At 54.7% G+C, this 26,170-nt stretch overlaps 1 protein-coding gene across 1 annotated transcript in view; it reads right to left on the bottom strand.

Annotated features, from left to right (window-relative positions):
• The window catches only part of LOC120761998 (gamma-aminobutyric acid receptor subunit gamma-4), a 35,881-nt gene extending 31,381 nt beyond the window's left edge, over positions 1 to 4,500 (bottom strand). The window contains exon 1 of the mRNA XM_040083908.1: positions 4,380 to 4,500. Coding sequence (XP_039939842.1) covers positions 4,380 to 4,435 — 56 coding nt within the window. The 5' untranslated portion in view covers positions 4,436 to 4,500. The remainder of the gene's footprint in view (positions 1 to 4,379) is intronic.
• Between the last annotated feature and the right edge of the window lie 21,670 nt (positions 4,501 to 26,170).

Raw genomic sequence — 26,170 nt, 5'->3', positions numbered from 1 at the left:
AAAGCCTTATGCAAACTCCTCTGCCTGCAGGCCAAGACCTGCCACAACCCATTCCCTGCACTCACCAACCCTCCCTCCCCAGCCTCTGGCGTGAGCTCCCGTTTAAAGATGTCCCATCTTCCCAATCTCCCAGCTCCAAGCCAGGCAAGGAAAGCTCGTATCCATCCTCCTTCGGACACCATCCACTTAGCAACAGCTTCTTCAAACCTGCCCCCTCTAAACCTTTCGCACTCCTCCCTTTTCCTCGGAGGAGTTTTCCCAAACCCTCTCATTAGATTAGGTCCGCACGGAGATTCTCAGCACCTGCCGCTGCTCTGGGCGGCTCGTTCACACGGCTGTCCCCGGCGTGACACAGCCGCATGCGGGAGAGGATGCTCCGGCATCCCCCTCTGCCCTGGCAGCCTGGCACCCGCTCCAGCCACACCGAGGGTGTCGCAGCGGAACCTCGCGGCTCCGAGGTGGCACCGCGGACCCGCATCTCCCTCCGGGGACGCGCAGCCCGGCCGGGGCGCTCGGGAGAGGGGAGAGAAGGCGTTCAATCGACACGCTGCGGCCGACGGCTCGGATGCTCCCCGTCCAAAACGCCCGGACGAAACTCGCTTTCGCAATCGCTTTAAAACTCTTCGCGTCTCCGCAGCTCTCCGGCTGCCGGGACGCGTCCCCCGCCGAGGGCTGGGCTGCCGCAGCTGCCTGCCTGCCGCCGCGCATTAGGTGCGGGTACATCAGCTCATTGTTCGCTGTCTGACTGCGCCGCACTTTCTGACCGCGCTTGAGGAGCGTTAGTTAAGCAGCGCTGTCAGGATGCGCTGTCCCCATCCGAGCGGCGCTCTCTCTGCGGCCAGCAGCTGCAGGAGGCGCAGGGCACCACCGTGAGCCCACCCCAGAGGGGCACAGGGGTGAAATCGGGGGGCTGGCTCCAGAAACAAAGAAGGACCCGTGCCCGCAGCGCAGCTCAGGGCAGGGGAAAGCGATCCGAACTGCCGTCCCCTGCGTGATGGAGGCAAAGTGGGAACAGCCACACCGAAACATTTTCTCCGTGTTCCCTTGACCTTACTTGAAGTCACCTGCCAGCACAGAACTCTGCACATCCCTCTGCCCTGCCAAAAATCCCGGTCCTCTGAGAAATTTGAAACTGAAACCTCCCTTTTGGGGGCTGAGCACACCTGGGCTGAGCTCACCCTGCTCTCAGCCTTCTGGTTTCCCCCCATTCAGCACGGCTGATTAACACCCCAAGGCTGGGGGTAGCATTTCCAGGGAGTCACATCCCTACTACAGATGCAGGGACACTACCAGAAATATGCTTTTTGCTGGTGCAGCTAATCCCAGTCGACTAAACCGTACTAAGCCATCTTAGCATAAGCAAGCCTTTCTCCAGCTTTTGCTGGGAGAAAATATGTTTTTCCTGAGTGCCTGTGCACACACGGACACGCATCAGCCCTTGGTGGTCAAGGGTGTAACTCTCACACCACCCTCTCCATGCCACTGCCTCCTCCCTGGTCTCTCTTGGTGGCCCCACTCTAAACTGAGAAGGGAAGAGCCCAAGATCTATAGCAGAGGAGAGGGATTAAGGTGATGCGCATCCCCCCTCCAGGTGCTGATGGAAATGTCACACTGCAGACCTGCAGCCATCCCCACCGTGCTGTGAACACACGGAGCCTGGCAGCTCCATCTCTGGGCACAAAGCAGCTGGCTTGGTGACAGGGGACAGCCAGTTCTCATACGTCTCTTTGCAGCCAAGGGGTAAGGCAGGGCCGTGTTTCCTCACCTCTGCTCGGTGAGATGTGAGAACACCCTCCTCAGAGCAGGGCCGTGGGGCTGGGACACAGCCGCAGCGTGGGCAGGGGGTGACAGCAGGGCAGAACTGGGGGTGTTGCAACAAAATCCCTGGTCTTGGCAGAGGAGCTGGGGCCGTGGCAGCTCCCGCTGGTGCCCCGAGCAGGAGGCTGGCACGGCACGGAGGTGTCCTTTCGGATGTGCTCACGTGCATAGATGAGGTTGGACAACTCCCCCTGGGCAACCCGTGGCATCACAGCAGGAACCCTAATTCCCTTTTCCTCCAGCTGACACCTGTTTGGCTGAGGCTTCCAAACACACGCTGCTGGGGAAAGTCACCTGAGGAGCTGGTGGCTGGCTGCCTCCCCCAGTGCCCAAGCTGTCTGACAAGGTGTTCCCTCGGCAGCAGGAGGAGAAGAGCAACATGTGCCACGAGCCCTTGAAGACACTGCTGCTCCTTGCCTGGTGGGGCAGCTGCTGGTGCTTGCCTGGGATGCACACCCAGTACTGTTCACGAGCTGGCGGTGGCCCTGAGGCAGGAACCAGCCCTGCTGCAAACACAGCTGAGAGCTTTCCCTGCTCCCAAGGAAAAGAGAGCAGCGAAACGCAATAACAACATTTCCCTTGGTTGAAAAGCACTGTGATCAATTCTGATTACCACATGCTAATGTGTCCTTCCAGTCACCCATCCCAATGGCTCCTAGGGTTGTAGGCACAGGGGTGTTGAGGCAGACGGCTCTGAATTAGAAAAAGGCAAAGGATTTAAGGACAGAGGGCTCTCTCTGCCCCCTACACATTTCATTTATCTTCCTACTTCTGACAGCACACCCCGTGAAGCCCCAGAGGTCCAACCTGCACAGTTTCAGCACCTGCCAAGCCCAGCATCTGGTGTGATGCTGTGCAGGGATCCTGCCTTCAGGGCTCAGGGTTGGCTGCCGTGGTCCCAGCCGAGGCAGTGTGGCTGGTGAATGAGTCTCTGTGCTGGGGGGAGCATCTGGGGAGTGCTGAATCACCTGGCCAAAGCACCCAGTGCCAGGGGAAGGGTCTTTGCTGCTTGCACCGGGAGAAGAACTCACACACACAGCTCTGCTCACACGAACAGAGCTCCTCACCCCAGCACCTACCATGAGGAACAAGGAAGAGGAGATTCACCCTCCACAACTGCATCCAGGAAAAATGCAGTGAATGCGGAGCAAGACGCTGACATAACTTTCTCTTTTTCCCCTCTCACAGGATTCCTCTCCCACTCCATCGTGCCCACCCCTCAACCTCCACAGCCACTGCTCCTGGCAAAGCAGGGCTCAGGGTAGAGGCTGACTTGAGGCGGAAGAGAGGCCAGGCCAGCTGCGGGGTGAACATTCCTGCTCAAGGGTATGTGAATACAGGATTTAATTGCTCCTCCGTGCCACCCTGCAGCTTAGAACTCACCCTCCCGAAATGCAGGGCTGGCAGCAATGCACTGCAGGGATGGTGGGGCACAGGAACCGGGACCACCATGGATCCATCCCCCTCTCAGCCCTCCAGTGGCCCCTGGCACCGGCACGGATCTCCTCCCGGGAGGTTTTGTGTCAGGACACGAGGAGCTCTTGCTCCTCGACCCTGGGAAGGCCAAGCCACGCAGGACCACGGCAGGGATGGACTTTGTGCCCACCCCCGGGGTCTGGAAGCATTGGCAGGGCAGACCATTAGTAGCAGGATTCATGCTCCCTGTCCCTGACTGCATCTGTAATGGGATTTGATCGGCTTTAAGGCGGCTTATTCTGCCAATTAACTTCAGCCAGTAAAATCCCTCTTCCCCCAAGCCCTGGGGGTAACAATCTGCTGACAACATGTTCTTTCCCCATCTAGCCATTAAACTCATGAGCAAGGCTAGGGGGAAAAAAAAAAAAAAAAAGGAAAAGGAAACTTGAAACCCCCTTGTGCGTGAGCCCTTTTCATCGCTGTTTACAGAAAAGCGCTACGAACGACTGGCCCCGGGAAAAGCAGTGCCGCTCGCTCCTGCCCCGCTGGTTGGGGGCACCGGGCTGGCACCGGGCTGGCACCGGGTTGGCACCGGGCTGGCACCGGGCTGGCACCGGGCTCCTCGCCGGCCCCAGAGCCGCGACCTCAGCCCGACCTGTGGAGCAGGGCAGGAGCCCGCGCTGCCCTCCCGCTGCCGGGCTGCGCACCCTGCGGGGGCTCGGCGGCCACAGCGGCTCAGCGCAAGGAAGGGGACGCCAGCTCCTTGCCACCCAGCCCGGCCCCACGTGGAAATGCCCTGGTGACGGACGCAGCTCCGCGGAGGTGCCGAGCTCCCTCTGGTCCGGCTCCGCACACCCCGGGAGGGGCTCGGCCCCCGGCAGGATCAGCCGGCGGGGTGACGGCGGGATGGAGAGCGGGATGTCCTCTCGCTCTGGCGTGCGGAGGGGGAGCCCGGGGTGCGGAGGACGTGCGGGCGCTCGGTGCCGCCGCGACGGGACCCGCCGGGAGGAACAGCCGGGGGCACGGAGCTGCCCGAACCCCCTCTGGAACCGGCGCGGCGAGAAGAGCTGCGACCCCAACCCCCTGCCCTCCCACTGCCCCGACGGGTAAACTGAGGCGGGGTGGCGGGGCGGGGGGAGACTCACCTGGCTCGCAGGACCGGCCCGAGGGCCAGGCAGAGCAGCAGCACCGTCCCGGGCATCTCTGCGAGGCGATGGGCGGCCCCGGGGGGGCGGCGGCGGCCGCGCTCCCTCCCGGCGGGGCTCAGCGCGGGGCCGGGCCGGGGGCGGCTCCGGGGCCCCCCCGCCGCCCGCTGCTCCGCGCTCCGGCCCCGCCGCCGCCCGCGCGGCCCCGCACCGCAAAGTTGGGCATCTCTTCTCCGGTCGGAGGCGGGGAGGGGCCGGCGGCGGCTCCTACCTCCCCGCGAAGGGGCCGGCCTCCCCCGCAGCCCCGGGGCTGGGCGCCGGCGGGGGGGCGCGCCGAGAGGCACCCGCGCATCTGCCGGAGCCGCGCTGCCGGGGAGCGAGCATCGTCAGCTGGTGCCAGGAGCTCTCGCTCCCCCTCTGCGTAACGAAGGCGTTTGGTTTCTCTTAATGCTCGCCTCGATTTTTTTTTTTTTTTTTTTTTTTTTTCCCCAACCTCCTTCCCGCGCACAACGGTTGGGGTGTTCGTCTAAAAAAAGAAAGAGTGGGTAATTATCGCTGAGTTACGCGAGGCGTCAGGCCCCGGCGGGCTGAGCTGGCAGCGAGGTGCAGCGGGGAGAGGGTCCTTTCCCACCTGTTGGGGCTGCTGTCCCGCAAAAACAGCCGGGAGGGTGCGTGGGGAGGAGCTGAGGGACTGCTGGGGGCCCCCAGCCTGTCGCTCTCTGCCCTCAGGGTTTGCCCAGCCTCGCTCTTTTCTTCGTTTCTTCACAGCATTTCCTCGCCCTGCAGGCACCCCACTGGCAAAGAGCAGTAAGGGATTCCTTCCCGGGGGGCTTTGGGTGGGAGCCGCTCAGAACAAACTTGGTTAGATCTACGCGAGGCACCGATAATTGTCCCCCGCTGTTTAGCGACAGGCTGAGATGCAGCAGCTGGAGAGGCCCGGTCCTGCATCCCCCGGAGCTCTGGTAATTCCGATGGCAAATCCAGCTCCTCCGGACCGGAGCGGGACCATCCCTTTCACTGAGTGCTGCCTCTCTCCCCTCGCTCCTGGGCCTGTCACATCCTTCCCCACCCCAGCTGGGGCAAATCACTCTCTGCTCTCCCTCTGCAGCGTTCTGGTGCTGTTCGGGGTAGATCCCCGTTCCCAGGCACAGCCAGCGCCTCACAGCCAGGACCAGTCTCGGGGGCGGTGGGGATGCTGCAGGAGCACACAAAGGCAGCACCAGCAGCACACCCGGGTGGTTTTTTGAGGCTCTCTCCCTTGCTGATGGCTGCAGTGACCACCTCAAGCCCTCGGGCGTGAGATCTGAGCGGCCCCAAAGCCACAAGAGGCAGCTGCAGGCATCAGGGCCGCGTTGATGGCATTTCCCTGGAACAAGGCAGCTGGAGATGATGTTGCCTTTACTTCATGCAAAGAAGCCAGCTCTGGGTGGCGGAGTTTACAGGAAGCACATGTCAAAAGAGTAAATAATGAATATCAAAGCAGCAGTAAAGGTGGAAAGAGCTCTTTAAGCTTCAAAGAGAGCCACTGGATTGTTCCAGGAGTTCTTCAGGGATCCTGGTGAAGCTGAAGTTGGGAAGGGTGCAGGTAGATGGAGCTGTCAAGGATTCTGGTCCTGAGCAGACCACAGAATGTCCAGGGGTTCATACATGTGCTTTCAGCTCCCCCTCAAGACGCAGGATGTGAAGTGGTACGTGGGGAACTTCACAGGGCTGATTTCTTTTGACTACCCCGTTCTGCTACTTGAGAACTGAGATCTGGGGAGGGCTGAGCTCGGAGCAGTGGAGATGGGCTGGGAAATGTTAGGGAATCACAGCATCCCCTCGTGATGCTGTTTTGGAGACACCTCCCAGGCAGTTTTATGCACCAGGAGCTTCCAAGCAGTTCTGCTCTCTGCTCTTCTTCATTTACAAGGGTTTTAATTTTGTAACTGGTGCTGGGTCTGTCCCTGGAACCAAGGATAAGAATGCAGCCTGTTGATGGTGTTGAAGAACAAGGGCACTGCTTTTCAAGCAAACACCTTATTTATCAGCAGCACAGGCTCAGCTGTGGACAAATCCATTTCAAATTCACAGTGAATGGCTCTGACCAAGAAAGCACCCTCAGTACAAATGCTGAGGAGGACAAAATGTCCTGCTCCTATGTTTTGGGAGGGAGCAGGCCCTGATTTCCACTTTGAAGAGACATTTGTTTTGAGGTCTACTGTCATGAGATTCGAAACTTAAACAGGAGATGCAATGTTTTATTCAAGATGGGTTTTTTTATCCCTTCTGGTATTGCAGTTTAACCGGCAAACTAATAAAACCTATTATTTACAGAGTCCTCATGAGCCCAGAGCCTGAGGGGCCAAGCTGCAACAGCAAATGAGGGTTTGGTTGTGCAGCCCTCACTGCAGGATTTAGCTCTGGGAGGCAAGGAGACAATTCCAGCCCTGGCCCATGACTCCCAAACCTTGCAAGGATGGCGGTGATGTCAGAGGGATGAGCCTGGGCACATCTGCAGCCCTTTCCCAACCCCTCTGTGCCCTCTCAGGGCCCCTTTTCGGGGTGTGTGCTGCCTGCTCCTGCGCTGGGGTGTGCTCAGGGCTCAGGCTGGAGCAGCAGGGGAAGGCAGGAGGCAAAGTGCTGGTCACTGCTCCCTTCAGGAGACTGCTCTTCTTTTGGGCTACATCAGAGGGAAAACTGATACAAGTGGGGGAAAGTGCTGTCCCAAGGTGTTCAGGAGCTCATTTCTGAGAGAGCTCGGGCTCCTGGCATCTGCACGAGCTCTTCAGACAGATGTGCCTCTCTCAAGGGCGGAGGAGCACCTGCGGCAGCACTGGAGCACCCCAGGCAGAGGCAGATCCCAGGAACAGGTCAGGTTTGAGAGCGCTGCTGGCAGAGCTGGGCACTCCAGGACAAGGAGCTGCCAGGGCATTGGCAGGCAGCAGTGCCAGGGCCATGCAGCAGACTGCTCTGAAGGGCTGCACGGAGGTGAACTCGCCTTCCCCTCCTCCCTCACTCTGCACGTCACAGGGCTGGGGACAGAGCCGCTGTCCTTGGTGCTCCGTGTCCTCCTGGCAATGAACTGGTCCTTGAGCTGTCTCCGAGCCACAGCGTCCCCCGGCAGCAGCAGGGTGGGCTCAGACCCTCTCCCCAGGGCCAGGGCCGTGTGCTGGGGCAGGAGGCGGGGGCTGCTGGCTCTCCTGCACTCTGACACACCTGGATGGGTGGGAGGGGGAAGGACAGCTGAGGAGAGGCTGCCCACAGGGTCCCTCTGCAAAACTCGGAGGACGAAAAACCCCGCGTAAGGCTCGACCCCGTTCTCTGACTTGGGGCATGTCCTGAGCGGTAGAAACATTTGTTTACTCTACCAGGGCGTTTGTTCAACGTAACCCGGGTTTTGTCTTTTGTCTGTGCTCACCAGGCACAGCAGCAGATGCTGTATCTGGGCTCACATGACATCAATAACAGCTTCAGCTGGGCTCTGCCTCCCCACCTTTATGGACAGCGATGATAGATGAAGCAGACAGGGCACAGTTTGGTTTTTAGGTGCGGGAGTGAACTTGCAGAGCTGACAGATTATAAAAAAAGTGTTTGGAGCCTGAACAAATGTGACGTGAATATTTTCCAAGGAGAGTGAAGGGTGTGGGAGGACAGCCCAGGCCGTGGCAGGAGCTGGTGCAAGCTGTCCCGGGGGTGACAAGAGCGTTGACGGGAGCGAGAACCTTACCTCCATCCCCTGCTGCTGTGCCAGGCCTGAAGGAGTCTCTGCTTTCCTTCCATTGCAGGCAGCCCCTCTTCAAAATTAGTTTCTTAGCGGAAAGAGATCACCACATGCTAGGTGATCTGATCCTGTGTGTCAGAAGAGCTCTTGCTGTCACCCTGGGGATGGGAAAGGTGCCATTTCCTGTGCTTTTATGGCTCTGCTTTTCTGAAACGCTCCCCAACCCAGGGCTTAGCATGTTACCGTTCTCCTAGGGTTTGAAATGCAAAAAGAGAAAATGTACATGGGAAAGGTTGGGAAGGGGAAGAGAACTGGCAGGATTCAACAGGAAAAAAGGGAAAAATCTCAGCAAACTGAGCACCAGGTGTTTTGATACTTTTTTTTCAAGTGGAATTTGCAGCTATGCCATCCACACATCTGATGTGATAATGCTCAGCACAGGACCATGAGCTGGTAGTTTAGACCCCGGAATAACTCCCATCCTTATTTTAAATACTGTGCAACTGCTGACACAAACTCTGGGGACGTGCAGCTGCAGGAACAGGAACAGCTGCTTCTCTTCACTGCAGGAACGTGGCTGCTTTGGGATGGAGGTGCCCTGCTCCTTGCCACCCCGTGCCACAGTGGTTCAGGGAAGGGGAACAGCAGCCAGGAAGGTCATGGATCCAAGGAGAACTGTGTTTGGCACAGTGATTCCTGCCAGGGTCGCTCAACAGCTGGGAAAAACTTGGGGCTCTCCAGGGGACGGGCTGGGATTCAGAGGAGAGCAAACACGTGGAAGGAGGTGCTGGCCATCAAAACCCCGTGGCCAGCAGTGACTCTGCCTGGCCCTTGCCCTGCTGCAGCCCTGAGGGCACAGCTGAGGCCACATCAGCACCTGCTGACCCCGAGGGATTTAAGAAAAGGAGAGAGGGAAGCACGGCAGCCTTTTATTGTTAATACCTGTAGGCCTTTCTGCCCAGGGGCGCTGGGATTTCAGTGCCTTCTCTCTACACTGGCTCAGGAATGTTTACACACCAGTAAATAATGGGAACTGCTGGTCTGTGTCCGAGTGTGGATGTTCAATTACAGCCCTCCCCTCTCCTGCAGCCCACCCGAGCCCTGCTCTCTGCTCTCCTCCTGCCTCGGCTCCGCGCTTTGCTGGCACTTTGACATTTTGTCAGCCTGAGGATAATGCAGGACTGTTGACAAGCGGAGAAAACAGGGAAAGGACCTTTCCTCTCTGAGCTGAGGCAGAGCGCAGCCCCTCAGCCCCTCCTGCTGCCTGACTGGGGTCCCAGGAGCTGTCCTGTGCTGCATGGGATGGGGCTGACTCCTGAGCCCTGTGGTGGTTTCCTGCAGCGAGCCCATTGTTTCACTCCTCTTTCCTTCTTGGGAGTCCTTAGATATTTTCCAGGCCTCTTTCATTTCCTCCTGCATGAAGCTCCAGAGTCTCCTGTGCGAAAGAGGGAAAACACCCTTCTCTCTCTCATGCCTGAACTCGAGGGACACATTTCAGAGGAGCAGCTTTTTGTTGTTTTTAAGGGAGGTGATGCTTGGGACCGTGGCACTGTGGCCACCACAAGAGCAGGAGCTTAGAAGGGAGGTGACCAGCTGGGAACAGGCTTGGCAGACCCAGGGGCACTTTGCCCATCCAGCGTGTGGGCTCCCAGCTCAGGGCAGGGGCAGCGCCTGCTCCTTCCCTGGAGCAGCTTGGCAGATCCCTGCCCCAAAGCATCATTCATGCAGGGAGAAGGGAGCAACTTGGCAGATCCCTGGAGCAGCTTGGCAGATCCCTGCCCCAAAGCATCATTCATGCAGGGAGAAGGCAGCATGTGCTGCACTGCTGCTATCCACTCCCACCACCGGGAATCAAGGGGACTGACCCTCCCTCATGCCCTCTTGGTCCAGGTGGGACACAGCAGCACAGCTGAACCCCACTGCAGCCCTGAGAGCCTCCCACAGTGCTGCCATCAGCCTGTTGTCCCTGTGCAGAGCTGTGCCCAGCCCCGACCCCACCCAGCTGCTGTCTGCCCATTGCTGGTGCTGCCCTTTGCAGCCTTTCCCCATCCCGGGGCTCCTCAGTCCACGCTCGCAGGAGTTCATGGAGAAATGCCAGCGCTGCTCTGCTCCTCAGCTCCAGGATGCCCCGTGAAACACTGACCTAGATCAACCCTGCTCTGCACAGGGCCGTGCTGCTGTGGCTGCTGGGCACAGCGAGCCTCGCCCAGGTACCCTTGAACCGGGATTTTCCTTTCCAACCCAAAGCGTGCAAACCCAGACCCCATCCACCCACCTCAGCGCTGCTGTGTCCAGCGCCCACCTCCCCTCTCCCCTCTGGTTTTCCCCTCTGTCCCAGCCCCTCTGCCGGCAGCTGAGGTGCAGAGGAGCAGACACTGCCCCGCAGCCCCTGCGCTCCCAGAGCCATCGGAGCGGAGGTGCCCGAGCAGCGAGAGCCTCTCCAAGAGAGGGATGCTGGCACCAGGATCTGGCGATTGCCAGCACGTCAGGGAAGGAGAGATCGCCTCCTAATACCCCCTAAGCTCCAATCTTAATCTTGTTCATTGCTGTTAAGTCTCGGAGAAATCGGGCCGATGCGTTGAAAGGAGGCAAAATAAAAAGATTCAAGAGGAGGCTGAAGTCTCGTCAGGAAAGTGAAGAGAAATAATCTTCAAAGGTTCCCACGAGCCTGTGCTCCCCAGCCTGGAAAAGCAGAGCAGATAAACACCGAGCCTTGCTGGAGCTGTTTTTCAGTCTGGTATTTTCCAGGAGGAGATAGAAATGTTAAGGCTGGGATATCAGAGAGCAGTGGTGGGATCTCAGCACACAGGATTTGGGCCTTTCCCTGGGCTCTCTGCTGCCTGGCAGGCTCAGGTCCCCAAGGCAGAGGCTGGTTCCCATTTCCCCGTGAGGGGAGAAGCACAGGAAGGGCTGGATGCTTTTTCCTGGGGGTCTCCCTCCAGGTGGGTCTGCAGCCCCTTTCCACTGCCCCGGCTTTGAGGGTGATCCAGACAAGTGGGAACAACTGCAGAAACTGCCTGTGCTGAGGGAATGAGAGGAGTTACCTCGGGCTGGTGTCTCTGCCTAGGTCTCATCACCAGGGCAAGGAGCCAGGGCAGAGCAGCGCCTCGTTCCTGCCACCTCTCTTGCCGCATCCCCATGCCAGCACCCTCCCGTCCCCAGGCCAGGGACATCCATGGAGGGGTCTCCCCTCCCCTAATGTCCTTCCCTAAGGCCTGGGAGGTTCCTGCAGTGGGAACTGCTTCCAGACTCTGTGCCTGTCCCTGCCGGCTGAGCTGCTGCTGCGGCTCAATCCCTTCCTCCAAACTCACTTTTAGCCTCCCTGACAGCCCAAGGCAACACGTGCTGCCGTTTAAAAAGGCCCTGCTGTGAAAAGTGCTGCCTTTTCACCTTGCAAAGAATGCCTGTGCTTGGAGGAGACCGAGGATCATCCCTGGCACGCTCCAGCCATGCAGGAAACGGGGCACACACCCCACACGCTGCAGAGGGATGCGCCCAGCCCGGGGGTTTGCACTGCAGAGAGGAGCGAGCTGAGCTGGGATCCTGCCTGTGCAGGCAGGGTGGGGTCTAAAGAAGGTGCTGCAGGCTGGGGGACAGGATGTCTGCAGGCTGCTGGCCAGAGCCTGTGTCAGGGAGGCAGAGTGCTGACTCCCCAGGCAGCTCTGCCAGCTCCAGCCTTTGCAGCAAAATTTGCCTTTGTCATTGCCCATGTGCTTGGTGGACAGGGGACTCCTGTCTTCCACGAGGGTGTCAGAAAACGCCTTTCAACTGCGGGAAAATTCACCCTTCTCTCTTCCCTCCACCCCTCCACATCCCCCCCCCCAAAAAAAATGAGCCATAATTACACCCACACAGCTCTCCACACTGCTTCACCCCCCTCTCAGAAAGGCACCCGTGTCTACTGAGTGGATTTGTTGATTAAAAGTCCCCCAAAATGAACAGAGCAGGAGAAATCTTCCATACCCCTGCAGCAAGGGTGAAGTGCTTTTTAATTAAGGACAAAGACATGCAAATGTCCTGAATCATCACAAGCAAATAGCAAAATAGCACCTGTCAGAATATTAAAAAACAAGCACTCAGCGTTCCCTTGTGATCAGCTTGAAGGAGGCCTTGAGTTTAGGAAAAAAAAAAAAAAAATAAAATAAATTCCACCGAGAGTTGAAAAACGTAATAGACTGGGAGTGAGCAAAGAATATGCCTCAAAAAAAAAAAAAAAAAAAAAAAAAAAAAAAAAAAAATCCAAGTGGGGATGATTTGATGGTAGTTCTGGCTGGTGAACGTGTCAGGGTGACTGACAGGAAGGTCTGTCCATCCCCAGCCCCAGCACAGGCTGGGAGGCTGGGATGGGTGACTCTGCTGACCTGCACATCTTCTCCCAGGTACCAGGTCCTTGCCACCACCCAGCAAAATCTGCGATTGCGAGCACTCAGATAACCCCAGTCAGCCGGGCAAGCACAACGTGATGCGCTCCGAAGTGTTTGCTGGAGGAGCACCCTCAGGCTCTGCTCCACCCGCCCCTGTCAGACCTGCCCGTGCTGAAGGAGGGCGATTTCAGCCTCTGTGGGTAATGGAGGTGACAGGCTGCTGCAGCCCAGGGCCCTGTGGCAGCGCCCCGTGTTCTCCTCGTGCGCGTTTGTTTGTGTGGCAGCCCGGGAGCCAGCGGGAAGAGCCCTGGCTGTGCCCAGAACCTTCATTATTAGGATTGATTACAGGGGAAACTGCCTGGAACGGGAGCCTGGGTGCCAGGGCTGCTGGGGAGAGCCAGGCAGGTGCCCCCAGGCTGATCAGCGCAGGAAATTGTTTCCTAGAATAGGGTTAAACAGGGAGATCCGAGCGATTCTCTTGCGTTTTGCGTGGGTTTTTTGGGGGGTGTTTTTATCGCTACCCGCTGGCTCTTGCCTAACCCCCTGTGCGCTCAGGTTGGAGCCCGGGCTGTGGGAGGACGTGGTGCTGTGAGCAGCACCCCACAGCAGCAGCCTCTCCTCAGCTTGGCTGCACCCTGGAGCGGTGGCCTCGCGCCTGGCGACGCGGCTGAGGCCACCGCTGTCCCCAAGGCTGTCCCAGAGCCAGCAGGGAGGAGGAGCGGGGAAGGCAATGAAAGGAAGGAGTGTTGGGAAGGACAGCGAGAGCCAGCAGCAGCGACAAAGGGCTGTGAAGGGAAGGCAGAGAGAAAGGGAAATGCCTGGAATAATAAGTGACGGACGGATGCCTTTGAAGGGGACTCGGATATCTCGGGTCTCCCGCCTGACCTACTTAAAACCGGCGTAATCTGATGAAGGAGCAACCCCCAGCTCTAAATATAAACTTGTCTCCTCTTGATTTAAATTCCTTCCCTCTGCCACCCAGGGATGGGGCTGTGGCTGGCAGCTGGAGGCACGGTGTGAATTCCATAGGTCCTGGGCACCTTTTCTGGAGGGAAAAACCGGAGGGACGGCACCGGCAGCGCGTGTTTTTCCAGGCTGTGAACAGTGGGGACTGGCAGGAGGCACAGCCGAAAAAACCCTGCACATCAGGAGCCAGAAGTCAGGGGACCCTCATTAGCTCCTCGTACACACATGATTTGCGAGCAAAGATTTTTCATTTCAAATGAACCGCAAATCTGGTGCACAACAGAGTCCCGGGGCGTCAAATTAATTGGCAAATCTAGGCAGAATTTGGCAATTATTTTAAATGAGAAGAAGAACAAACGAAGCCACGGTCCAAGCAAAACCAGCTGCAATCAAAGCACTTCTTTTCCTACCTGTTTTGAAATAAAACGTTCTGCTTAAGAATGCCAAAATGTTTCATCGATACGTGTTCTAAATTAAATGTTTCAAGTTTTTCCACTTCAGCACACCATTGTTCATATGAATCTTGACTTTCTTTAAATAAAAGAATAGAAAAAGAACCACTGTTCTGGTTTGAACAACATACTGAAATGACAAGATGAATTTTTTTCATTTTTCCTCTTTCACTGGAAAGCCATATTAAAAAAAAAAAAAAAAAATTATTCAATATGAACCAAATTTAATCCATTCTTCACTTTGCTCCAGAGCAATTTTCCTATCTGCAGTGTGTATTGCAGGACATACCTGGTGCTTCTGGAGCTCCAGGTCTTCTATTTTCACATGGGGAGCAAAGAGGGCTTGGTGGGAATTTCCAGCAGACCCAACTCAGAATCTGCTGGGAATTCAGAGCAAGATTCAATCTCGTTTTATCAAGGGCTTTCGTCAAGTCCTCAAGGCTCCCTAAGGACATAAAATTTCCAGCTCACAGACTCTGGGACTGCATTAGCTGTTTAGGAACCTTCGTATGCTTTATTCAACTTCCTTGCTAAATGGCAAAAACGTATGTGGGATTAGGAAAGAAGAACAATTAAATTAAAAACAAAGTCATTACCAACAGGCAGCGAGTCTCTCAGTACCCCCATCAGAAGGAAATGAGTTTTCTCCCTTTGTGGAGACAGGCCCCGTTAATTTTCTTGGCAGGATCTCCCGCGTTAAAGCAACAAGGCAAATGTTTGCTTTGACTTCTCGACAGTGTTTGTGAACCCTGGGGGGGCTAAAAAATAAAAATAAAAGAGAGAAAGAGAAATTCTCTTAATCTGAAATGCTCTACACGTTAATTTTTGCAAAGCTCAGACTTGGGGTCGAATTTAAACTGACAGAGTCCCCTTGAAGTAGGAGGAGGGGCAGGAGATAATATCGGGTGAAGAGAAGGGAAAGATGAAACAGGCAAAGTGAATTTTTTTGATTTTTTTTTTTTTTTTTTTTTTTTTTTTTTTTAATTTAGCTTGCAGGGAGATACTAAGCCCAATAATCAGACAACAAGAAAGGCAACGAGCAGCTATCAAAGCAGCAGCCGTTTTAAGAGCCGCGCTCGTCTGAAAGCGACTCTTGGTTCTCGCGAAAACTGCCGCCTTAACAGCTGTCCCAATTAGAGCCAGCCGGAAATTTCCCAAGAAGCCCACGGATTATTGGGAGAATAATTCGCTGAGTCTGGAGTGCTCCGAGCTGGCTGAACTTCTGCTGAATGGGAAAAGCAGGGCTCCAAGCGGGCCCGGTGCTCAGCTGCCAGGTTTGTGCTCCCAGCGGCGGCGCTGGCGGAAAAGTCAATTTTGCTGAGCAGCTGCGGGAGCCAGGAAGCGCCCGGTTGCCATAATTTATGTTTGGGATTTGGTCGGAGTTGGAAGAGGGTGGGGGGTAAAAAAAAAAAAAATTACAAAAAGGCAACTGAGTTCCTTGTAAATCTGAGCTGGAGCCAGCCGAGCTTGCTCACGCCGCGGTCCCATATGCCTGACCTGCTTTAGGATCTTGGTGGCTGGATCTGCGAGGGGAAAAATAAACCAGCCCCAGAGTGCTGCGGAGAGGCTGACGCTGGAACTTGTGACATGCCTCTGCCAGGGGACACAGCTCAGGGCTGTGCCCATGGCTGCGTGACAGCGAGGGCACTGGGTCTCCTGGGCTGCCTCCTTCCCCAGCACAAACATCCTGATGCCACCTTCCTTCCCCTGGCTTGGTCTTGGATTTATTTCTCAATTATGGCGAGAGCAGTAGCCACAGTTACTTGGGGTTTTTTTTTTTCAGCTACGTCTTTGAGAAGATGTGTTGCCACTGGATGCATCATCAGATTTATTTATTTTATTTTTTTTCAGCTGTTTCACTGCATCAGAAATGCATTAAAAGAAGGAAAAAGTCAACAAGGCTTAGTCTAGGAGAGTCTGTGCAACACTTCTAATGGAGAGAATTTAGCTACTCATATTTAAATTGTGTTAAAAAAGAAAAAGTTACCAGGCAGGACAACAACCCAGGCTCCCCTCGACCACCTTCCAAGGGGCTCCAAGGCAGCTGCCAAGGCCAGAAGAGTCCCTGAATCAAGCTGGAACTGTGTTTGCAGGGGAGAAAAAACCACTGTTAATGCTCTGAGTGACTCCTGACCAGCAGGGAAAAGCCTTTCTGTGAGGGGTGATGAATAATTACTAATGATAATTAACCTGCAACAACAGTGGCACTCAGCAACTAGAGCAAAGGCACACATCCCATCATGTGCAGCTCTGAATGGAAACAGAGCCTCTGCCCCAGAGGGGTTTCTTTTTAAAAATGCCTGGAAATGATGAGTGACATAACTGGAGCTTCTCCTCTTTGGAGCTCTCCCCAGGGCGGGCGCAGAGCCCTGTGCAGGTACCACTCTCCCTTCCCAAGCTGCTGCCTGTGCCTCGTGGAGGGGCTCTGCTGCTTCACCAGGCACCGCCGAGAGCATTCTTGGGTTTTGCTGCCCGAAACCAGGTGCTCCATCCCCAGTCCCACCTGGAGTCCATCCCATCGCCCTGCAGGAGCAATGCCAACAGAGTGCTGCCGCTTAGCTCGGCAGAGAAGCAGGGGCACGGAGCTGGAGCTTGAAATCAGCTCCCTTTGGGTCCCTAAAGCGATGCTGAGGGGAGGGAAAAAAAAAAAAAAGCATCTGCCACTTTCTTCATTTCATCCTGCAAGCTGTGAGATCCCACCCCTCTCACTGCCTATCCCTGCTGACAGCCGCGCTTCCTACAGAGCAAATGGGCTTGAAACTCCGTGATCAAAGTCATTTGCATTGACTTCCGTGGCCTGGTTTCCCTGCCTGGATCCCTGTCCCCGTGGCTGCTCTGCCCCTCTGGAGCAGGAGCGCTGCTGAGGTGCCTCTTTGGGGTTTTGCTGTGCCTGGTTGCTCCCCAGAGGAAGGAGACCCGGTGTCGGTGCTGGGTGCCAGCGCTCACCTGCAGCTTCAGCACTCGGGGCTCGGGGCTGTCCCACGCTCCTGGCAGAGGTGGAGGTGTCCCCACACAATTTCCCGGCCAGTTTCACCTCTCTGCCCTGTCCCAGGTGGCTCTGGCAGCTCAGCCGCCCCTGGGCTGTGTCCCAGCAGACAGGACTCGCTCAGCAGCCCCTGCTCTCCTTGGAACACCTCAGCCAAAGAGCTCGGCCCCATGGGCTGTGCCATGGGTGGTGGCAGCTGGTGTCCCCAGCCCTGTCACTCCCCACAGGGCTGCCCCTGCTCTCTGTCCTGCTCACACAAGGACTGGAGCAGCATCTTGCACTCTGGGAGGAAAGGAGGTCTCCATGGCAGCTAGCATGACAGGAAGATTGTGCAAGAAACTTCATTTTTTTTTTTTTTTCTCCCCCTTTACAGAAAGTGCTTCTATTTTTGACAAAAGGCCTTTTTGAGGTATGAAACCTCTTACGAAACTTCTCCCACATCAGTGCTTTACATAAACTATTTCGCTGTAGTTGTGCTACTCGTTGCACACGTTTTACACCAGCACGAAGCTGAGTGGAGTGGAAAGGAGAGCCTGGCTGTGGGGCAGGGCACCCTGGAAGCCACATCCTCTGCAGGTCACCTCACCCAAGCCATGTCACAAACCATTTCTGCCAGCTGTGGCTCCTCCAAACAAGGCAGACAGAGGAGAAGAGGGTCTCACAGCACGAGCAGCATCTTCAGCCAGGTGTTAATGAGTGGAACAGAGCGTTAACGAGCCAGGAGCATCCCACAGGAGCACCCCAGTCACAGCCTCTGCCAAGGTGAGTGGCTCTGATGTGGTCCCAAAGAGCCCGTGGCCTCGTAAGGATTTACAGGGGGAAGAGTCCACTGCCTGCAGCGGTCTCACACACAGTTATTCGATTTTCCTCTGAGCCCGAGATGTCAGAGCTGATAGCAGACAGTTTGTTTCTCAACAAGTGTACAGTGATAGGTCAGGGGAACAAGCGAAAATGCCACCTTTGAGGGGAATTAGATCATTAAAATGTCACTGTAGTATCTTGGGAAGCCAACTGGAGATTCCAGCTACAGTTTCTTGTTCCCTCTGCTAGGAAAAATAAATAACACCTGCCAAGCGAGAGTGGGCCTTGGGTTTATAGAGATTACTATTTTTTGAGTCACCATTGTTTCACACCACTCTGCCAGCAAGAAAGTAATGATCTCATTTTACATTGACACCGAGCCTGATTTTGGGGAAGCAAAAGCTTTTCTCCAAACCTGGGCTAAAGAATAAACAGAGTGCTCTGGGAACAGCAGCAGAGAAGGGAAACCCAGGGACCACTCAGCCTCCCAGCACATCTAATAAACATTAAATTAATGACGGCGACTTGACTCGGTGGGTTTTTCTGTTCTCCCCCTCCTCGCTGCTATTTCTTGCCATCCAGCTGCCCTAGAGATTTTCAGGCTCTCATCCCACCCCGAGAAGCAGCATTTTCCATTGAGAAATATCCTGGTCTAGGGCTGTTTGCAGCTCTGAACTGTCTTGATTGGAGCCTGCGGGGGATTTCTCAGTGCTCAGCTCCCCAGCCGTGTAATGGAAGGAATAATCCTTATCTCCAGCATGTGCCCTTAGCACCAAGGAACTCTGCACTGCTCTCAGCAACCATTGTCCTCCCCAGAAATTTCCTTCCCAAGAAAATACGGCGGGAGCTCTGCGCAGTAACAGCCCATTTTTAGAAGAGGCCACGGCAGGTAAGGCCAGGGTCCTGCTGTGCCTCTTTCCCATCTTCCCAGAGGAGATGCTGAGGAAAGGAGCAGCTGCACGGACACTTCCTCCCTTTCCAGAACCCTCCAGGCTCCAGTCAGCTCTCATGAGTTACCCTCATTTGCTCCCCAGGCTCTCACTTCCCTCCTCCCTTGGCAGGGCTGGGATTCGCTTCCCACAGCAGCTCAGGGTGGAGAAGTGGAGCCAAAAACGCCTTTGCTGTCAGGTGCCCTTATCTGGGCAGCCAGTCACAGGACAGCTGATGGCAGCAGCCACCACCACAACCCCTGGCTCTCTGCAGCTCTCTCCTTCCTCTCCTGAGAACCTGGGGAGGTTTGGCTGGCGGTGCTGCCAGCCCCAAAACTCAGAGCCCTCCAGCCCTCCAAGCAGCCACCCCTCAGCTCTCCCCCTGCACTGTGCCTCGGTGCCTGATTGTCCTAAGAGCTCTTCAACCCCTTAATTTATCCTCTGCCGCCATCCAGGTCTTTGTTCCAGAGGAATAAAAGCAGAGCGAGCACAGAGAGGAGCGGGTGACAGCTTCCCCCTGCCCGTGCACACGTGGAGAATCAAAGCTACGTGGGATTTTGTTTGTCAACACCAGCCTGGTGCAGGCGAGATAATAACCACGAATGCACAGGGCTGGGGTGCCCAGCACGAGGAGGGAGCAGCTATTGTGGCTGCCTGAATGGCTGCTGGCACGGCAAAGCCTTTTGTCCACTGACTATTTTTTTTTCTTCCTCGCACATTTACTTTACTTTTGTGTTTTTCCCCCTCTCTCTCTCTCCAACATCAAATTACCGTGTTTGGAGGATATTTCCAGAACTTCAGGCAAGGCCAGGAAAGTGCATTTCCAAGCAAGGGCTTTGCTGATCTGATCATGAACCCTGCACTGGGGTCCGACCGCGTTTGTTGAATCCTCCCTGGCAGATTTTTAGCTCTTTGCCCGATACTTTTGATGAGCCATTTTCAGCCCGTGGGGCACAAATTAACCATAGGGTTCATCTGCCTCCAGAGTGATCCCTGTGCCACAGAGCGAGCCAGCCAAGCCCCAGCCAGACCTTTGCTGTCTTGGATCAGATGATGGGATGATTTCTTTTTTTTTAATCAGCAGAATCGCAGATGGCAAATAAATTAAAAGCTTCAAAAAAGCCCCCAAATTAATATTTATTTATGCTAAAATTCACTGTCCCTTTTGTTTACAGCCTGTTGGTGCATCAGGAGGGTTGTGTTAGTTTTGATTTTCCCTGACCAGCTCCTGTCTCGAGCACAGGAAATCAGCTGAGAGGATTTGGAGTCACACGAGCAGGTCCAAGGCAGGGAGACACCTGAGAACCAGAATATTCACGACTGGGGCTTTGGCTGTCTAATCCTCCCGGTGCTCACACGCGGGGCAGAGAGGGATTGTTTAACTTTGAAACTCCAAAATGGCCTTGGTGTCCATAAAGGTTTTAGAGAGAGCTTGCGACCCAGCAGGAGCCGGGGATTAAGCTCTAAATCCATGTTTTGTCCCTGAAAAGCCGTGCTGATCGCTAATAAAGTGAACTCTGCTCTCAAGAAATATTTATCTACATCTTTAGAACCCCCTGCGCTGGAGCTGGGAGTGACTGGCAGGCAGCAGTCGGGAGCAGGGCGATGGAAGTCCTTCAGCTTGAGCTTGGAGAGCCCCAGCTGAGCAGAGAAAGGGCGAAGAGATGGGAAAAGCCTCATCAGAACTGTGACAGCATCAGCAGCAGCCCCAGCAGAGCAGGGGAGCAGAGGGACAGCACCTCCAGGCACTGCCCCTGCCCCCAGGTAGCTCCCATCATCTGCCCCCCAGTTACAGAAACATCCTCCTGCCCCCTCAGCAGGCTCCCAGAGCACGCAGAGCTGCCCAAGGCCAGCTCTGACCTCCGGCAGCTCTTTCCAGCGGGTGAGGAATCCCTCGAGGCTGTGACTCTGCAGCCTGCCAGGGCCAGGGGAGGGGTGAGCTCTCCCCAGGGCTGGGGCCACGCTCAGCTCCTGGGATTTGGGCTGGGGTGTCACTGTGCAGGGCCCTTGGCTCTCCCAGCCCCCACGACTGAGGTGTTTAAGCTGGGATAACTCCTGGTCCAGTGGATCCAGATGCCAAACGCTGAGCGTCGCCTTCCGTGGGACGCATTTGTGTCCAGGCTGGCTTTCACTTGGAAAGGAAATCGGCTCTGTACAGTTTTTGCTGATTTTACACAGCCTCTCCAAACTGGAAACCCTTTCTCCAGAAGCCCAGGGCTTCCTAGCCGGAAATATCCCCCCACAGCCCCAGCTCAGACTAACTCGCATCCAGAGGGGATCATCATCCCCTTTTGATTTCCAGCGGAGCCACAAGCACTCAGAATCACGGCTCCAAACAAGCGTGTTGATATCCAGCTCTGAATGAATATCTCGGCTTCCAGAGCGTTTTGACTAATATAGTACACATTGACCCAAATTTTGGGAGCGGAGAGGCTCATTGATTCAGACTAGGTAGAACGCAGCACACTTGTGGGGGATGCGTTTGGAGCTAATTAGGGATTGCTCCCATCAGAGCTGCTTCTGTCCCTCTTCATTACCTCCCCCAGCACAAAATTTGCCTTACTGGACCAGCCCTGAGGGCCACTGGATTTTGTCTCCTCACAGGGAAAGGATTCCTTCTCTCCAGGGCTGGGTTTTGGGGAACAAACAGCATTAGCACATTTCTGCTTGTGTTTAACTCCCATTATTTTGTAGAGTGCTTCATGAAACCTTAATTTTATTTATTTTTTTTTTTCTGAAAGTATTTTCTGCAGCTGAATTCCCCTCCATCTTCTTCAGGCAATGAATGAATTTTGTTTACAAAGTACTTCAACAAGGCTTGAAATTTCATTTATGGAAAATGGGCCTCAGACGTCCGAGGCATTTGAAACCATGCTGAAATATGGCAATTTCAGGCACTTACCTGTCTCCTTCCTGCAAGCCTCCAAATCAAAAGTTACCATGACGACGAAGCCCACTCTCGGTCCTGCAGGATGAATTGGTTTTACGTGACGTCATTATTAGCCGGGACCCGAAAAAATCACGCAAATGAGGCCCCCAGACAGCAGGACTGCAAAAAGCCCAACCAAGCAGCACGACGATCACTCTCCAAACCTAGCAAGGGAAGGAAAATGTCAGCCGACTCCCCAGCAGAAATTCTGTAAAAAACACCAAACGTGTTGACCTCCTCTCCGTATCCCTTGGAGGAGACCTGCCCTGTGACAGCTGGGCTGGATTCCCACCCTGAATTTTCCACCCAGCTCCCTGCCCGTCCCAGCAGACAGGCACCGGTGTTCCCAGAGGGATGCTGACCCCCAGCAGCTCCCAGGAATTTGGTTTGCATGCTGCATGGCAGCCCAAAAGGGACAGGAGTGGCTGCTGTGTGTGAAATGCAACCTCTGGCCACCCTGAGCTCCCTGCGGCCAGCCCGTGATGTTCCCTGGAGCATCCTCACCCCAAGCAGGGAGCTCTGCACATCTCTGCTCCTCACCTGGCACATCTGTGATCACAGACCCCCACCTCAGGGCTTTTTCACCTGTAAACCAGCCTCCACATCTCTGGGATGGGGAAAGCTGCTTGGAGACGCCTCCCTTTGTATCGCTGCTGTCCCTGGAAGTGTCCAAGGCGGGGTTGGATGAAGCTCTGAGCAACCTGCTCCGGTGGAAGGTGTCCCTGCCTGTGGAGGGGGGTTGGAATGAGATGATCCCCAAGGTCCCTTCCCACCCAGAGCATGCTGTGCTAACCACAGGAGAACTGCAGAATGCTCTGGGTCACCACAGGGTCGGGTGAACCCCTCCCTCTCCCCACACTGGGGGTGTGGGTGAGGCTCCCCAGCCCCAGCTGATTGACTGCTCACACTTGAACACGACGTGCTCTGGCAGCTGCTGCTCTCCAGAGGAGGGAGGGGGAGTCACTCAGCAGTGAGAGGTTATAGATGGTTATTCAAGCATCGTAAATCCTCCTCATCAATCCTGTCTCACCACCCCTCCTGATTTATGCGGGGTGTGATAAGGCAGTGAGAAGGCAAAGGCTAGTTTTACAGGCAAACCGGGGATAGATAATGAAAAATTCACTATAGCAAAGAGAAATCACAAGAGGAGCCTAAGCAACTTCCTACGGATGTTGGGAGAAGGGCTGGTGAGTTATGGTCATTTCCAGCACAGGTCTGGGCTGATATATGGCAGAGCTGGGGGTCAGACCATAGACTTATTGTTCCCAGGCTCCTTGGGCAAGAGTACAGCCTGCATAAGCTGAGAAAATTTTGTGTTGACTTCAGAGAAGTTTTCTATATTATACTGATTTCTGTATCTTTTTTAAAAATCCAGATCCTTTTTTTTTTTTTTTTTTTAAAATTTTTTTTTTCCTTCTTTTTTTTCTTTTTTTTTCTGGATAAGCTCAGAAATAATATTTCGTCTCCTATTCTTCACCAAATCCCAAGAAGCACCTTTCTCCTTTCAAGCAACTTGCCACTTTTCTGGGAGCTGGAAGCCTTCTGTTTGCCTCATGACCAGACTTACCCTAGACCAGCTCTCAGCTCTAAGCTTGAAGTTTACAGCACCACATCCCAAGGAGAGTTAATAGACTGGAAAGCTTGGCTTCTTTTCCCCAGCTGTGCTATCTGTATAATAAACAGAATACTGCTTTTTCCTACCAGCCTGTCCTCCCTTGTGTCCTTGGACTATCCCTGCTGCAGTCCTGCTTCTCTCAAACCACTGCTGCCACTGCCTCACTGCTACTTATGGGGCATCCCAAAGTGCTTTCATAGAGTACCTGAAGCTCAGCCAGCTCCTGCACCTCTCCCCTTTGGAAGAAAATTCCCCAGGGGCTGTTTTTCAGAGAGGTTTTCCCTCTGTCTGCCAGACGTGGTGGTGATGGGGATGGCACAGCCTTGTTGCCCGCTGGCTGGAGAAAGAGCCCAACCCCAGCTGATCCAGCCACCTCTCAGGGAGCTGTGGAGAGTGATGAGGTCACCCCTGAGTCTCCTTTTCTCCAGGCTGAACAACCCCAGCTCCCTCAGCTGTTCCTCACAGGGTTTGTGTTCCCAGCCCCTCTCCAGCCTCGCTGCCTCCTCTGGATGTGCTCCAGCATCTCAACATCCTTCCTAAACTGAGGGACAGAGCTGGACACAGCACTCAGTGTCCATCCTGAACCGAGGGACAGAGCTGGACACAGCACTCTGTGTCCATCCTGAACTGAGGGACAGAGCTGGACACAGCACTCAATGTCCATCCTGAACTGAGGGACAGAGCTGGACACAGCACTCAGTGTCCATCCTGAACTGGACACAGCACTCAATGTCCATCCTGAACTGAGGGGACAGAGCTGGACACAGCACTCAGTGTCCATCCTGAACTGAGGGGACAGAGCTGGACACAGCACTCAGTGTCCATCCTAAACTGAGGGGACAGAGCTGGACACAGCACTTGAGGTGTGGTCTCACCAGTGCTGAGTACAGGAGAAGAATGACCTCCCTGCTCCTGCTGGCCACACTGTTCCTGATCCAGACCAGGGGCCATTGGCCTTTTTGGCCACCTGGACACATCCTGGATGATGTTCATGGCTGTCACCAGTACCCCCAGGTCCCTTTCTGCCTGGACGTTGTCCTGCCACTCTGTCCCCAACCTCTAACACTGCAGGGGGGTTTGTGTGGCCAAAATGCAGGACTCAGCACTTGGACTTATTAAACTTCATCCTACTGGATTCCACCCACCCATCCAACCGTTCCAGGTGCCTCTGCAGAGCCCTCCTACCTTCCGAGAAATAAACACACGCTCCCAGCTTAGTGTGGTCTGCAAATCCACTAAGGAAAGACTCAACACCTTCATCCGTGTCGTCAATAAAAATATTGAACAGAGCTCAGCTGTGCCACGGGTGTGAACAGGGGAGGTGGTGCGGGCACGGAGAGTCACAGCGTGGGCACAGAGAGTCACAGGCGCTGTCACCACCTCCAGTGATGTTCCTGTGAGGATCCCCCGAGCAGAGAGTGGATCCCGGGAATGCACAGTCCTGCCGGGCCAGGGGGGTTCTCTGTGCAGAGAGGAGACCACAGAGCCTCCAGCTGCGTTTTCCTGCTGACGAGCTGCTGACGGATGCGTTCAGCCAGGAGGAACTGCGGGATAAAGGAGTGTTTGCTTACAGGGCAGCCAGCACGGCCGCAGGGATGCCTTAAAGAACCTCCAAATAAAACTACATGCTTTTGAGAGAATGTTAGCATAGGGGGGAATATAAATTCTGGTCTTTATTGGAGGCCTCCAGGGGCAGATATGGAAAATATCCACAAAATGCCCACCCCTCTCACGGGGTGAACAGAGTTTTATAAGTTTAGGAAATTAGCATACTTGACAAAAATCGCCAATTAGAGATATAAGAGGTGATGTAACATCCCCCTCTCTAAATCCTCCCCCCTCAGATGGGAACTAAACTCTATTTATAAATATATGTCTTGAAGAGCTGTTTTTTGGCCTTGGGATGTGTTTTGTCTTTCTGCCGCTCAGGGTAGCGTAAAGGTAGAGAAAACTATCTACGAATAATAGGCTACAGAGCTACAAATGTATGTGTAAAGAGTAGAGAATATACAGAAGAAAAAAAGGCAAAAATCATTCAGCATCAATAGTTCTGGGAAGAGCCCTGCAGATGGGAATCGTGCAGGGTTGGACCCACCTGCCTTAGAGCGGGGAGGAAGCAGAGAAGAGAGCTCCTTCTGCAGGAGGAACCCTGCCTTGGGGCTGGGATTTTTGATTCTGCCACCCTGAATGATGCCTTTATGGGGCTACCTAAAAACAGAGGCCAGACAAAATTAAAGGAATTAAAAGCAGTTCTATTTATTGAAGGCCCTTCAGGTACATTCAGGGCAGACAAAGCTCCCCCCAAGGGGCTACACCCAAAAATGGACCACAGGTCACAGGTTTTCACAGTTTTATAAGTTCGGTTCATTTGCATATTGGGGGTTAATCTTCCAATTACATTTTCAGATAATGAAGTCATTTATCCCAGGTTTGTTCCCCTAACTCACTTCTGTTCCCATCTCTCAGGCCTGAGGCAGTGAGGTGTCCTTGATTGCCTGGAGAGGAATTGTTGTGTCTGACCAAAATGAGGAAGCAGCAGCTCCCACTGTGTGTGGAGTTTGGAGTTCTACACTAAAGAACTGCAGGGTTACAAATAGATGAGAAATAGAAAAACTAAAATCCCAAAGCACCACGAATGTGTGAGGGCTGGCTTTGGGGAACTCGCCCCACCTCACGAGGAGCTGGTTTGCAGAAGGGGTTTCTGAAACAGCAACATTTTGAAGGCAGAAGAAAACCACTGTGTCTCAGAGGGGATTCTTTTCTTCAGGGGGCTGTGGGGCTGAGCCATCCCCACTGGCCACGTTAGAGCCTGGTGCAGGGGAGGAATTATCTGCTCCCCGAGTCCTGGCACCTCAAGAGCCACACGTCAGCAGTTCTGCCCTGCCCTCACCCCGAGCACTTCTGTGTTATGAGCACCTAATAATAAAACCCAGCTATTGCAGCCCTGAGACACCTGTCAGGCTGAGCACTAAGTGCTGGGGTAATAAATTCTTGCTCAGCTCTGCCTCTTCTCTGCCAATTCTCCCGGCTCTGTCTGTTTTCATTA

Source organism: Hirundo rustica, chromosome 21 (genome assembly GCF_015227805.2).
Source record: "Hirundo rustica isolate bHirRus1 chromosome 21, bHirRus1.pri.v3, whole genome shotgun sequence".
NCBI lineage: Eukaryota > Metazoa > Chordata > Aves > Passeriformes > Hirundinidae > Hirundo > Hirundo rustica.
Note: the sequence above shows the minus strand (reverse complement) of the source record. Positions and strands in the feature narration are given on the sequence as shown.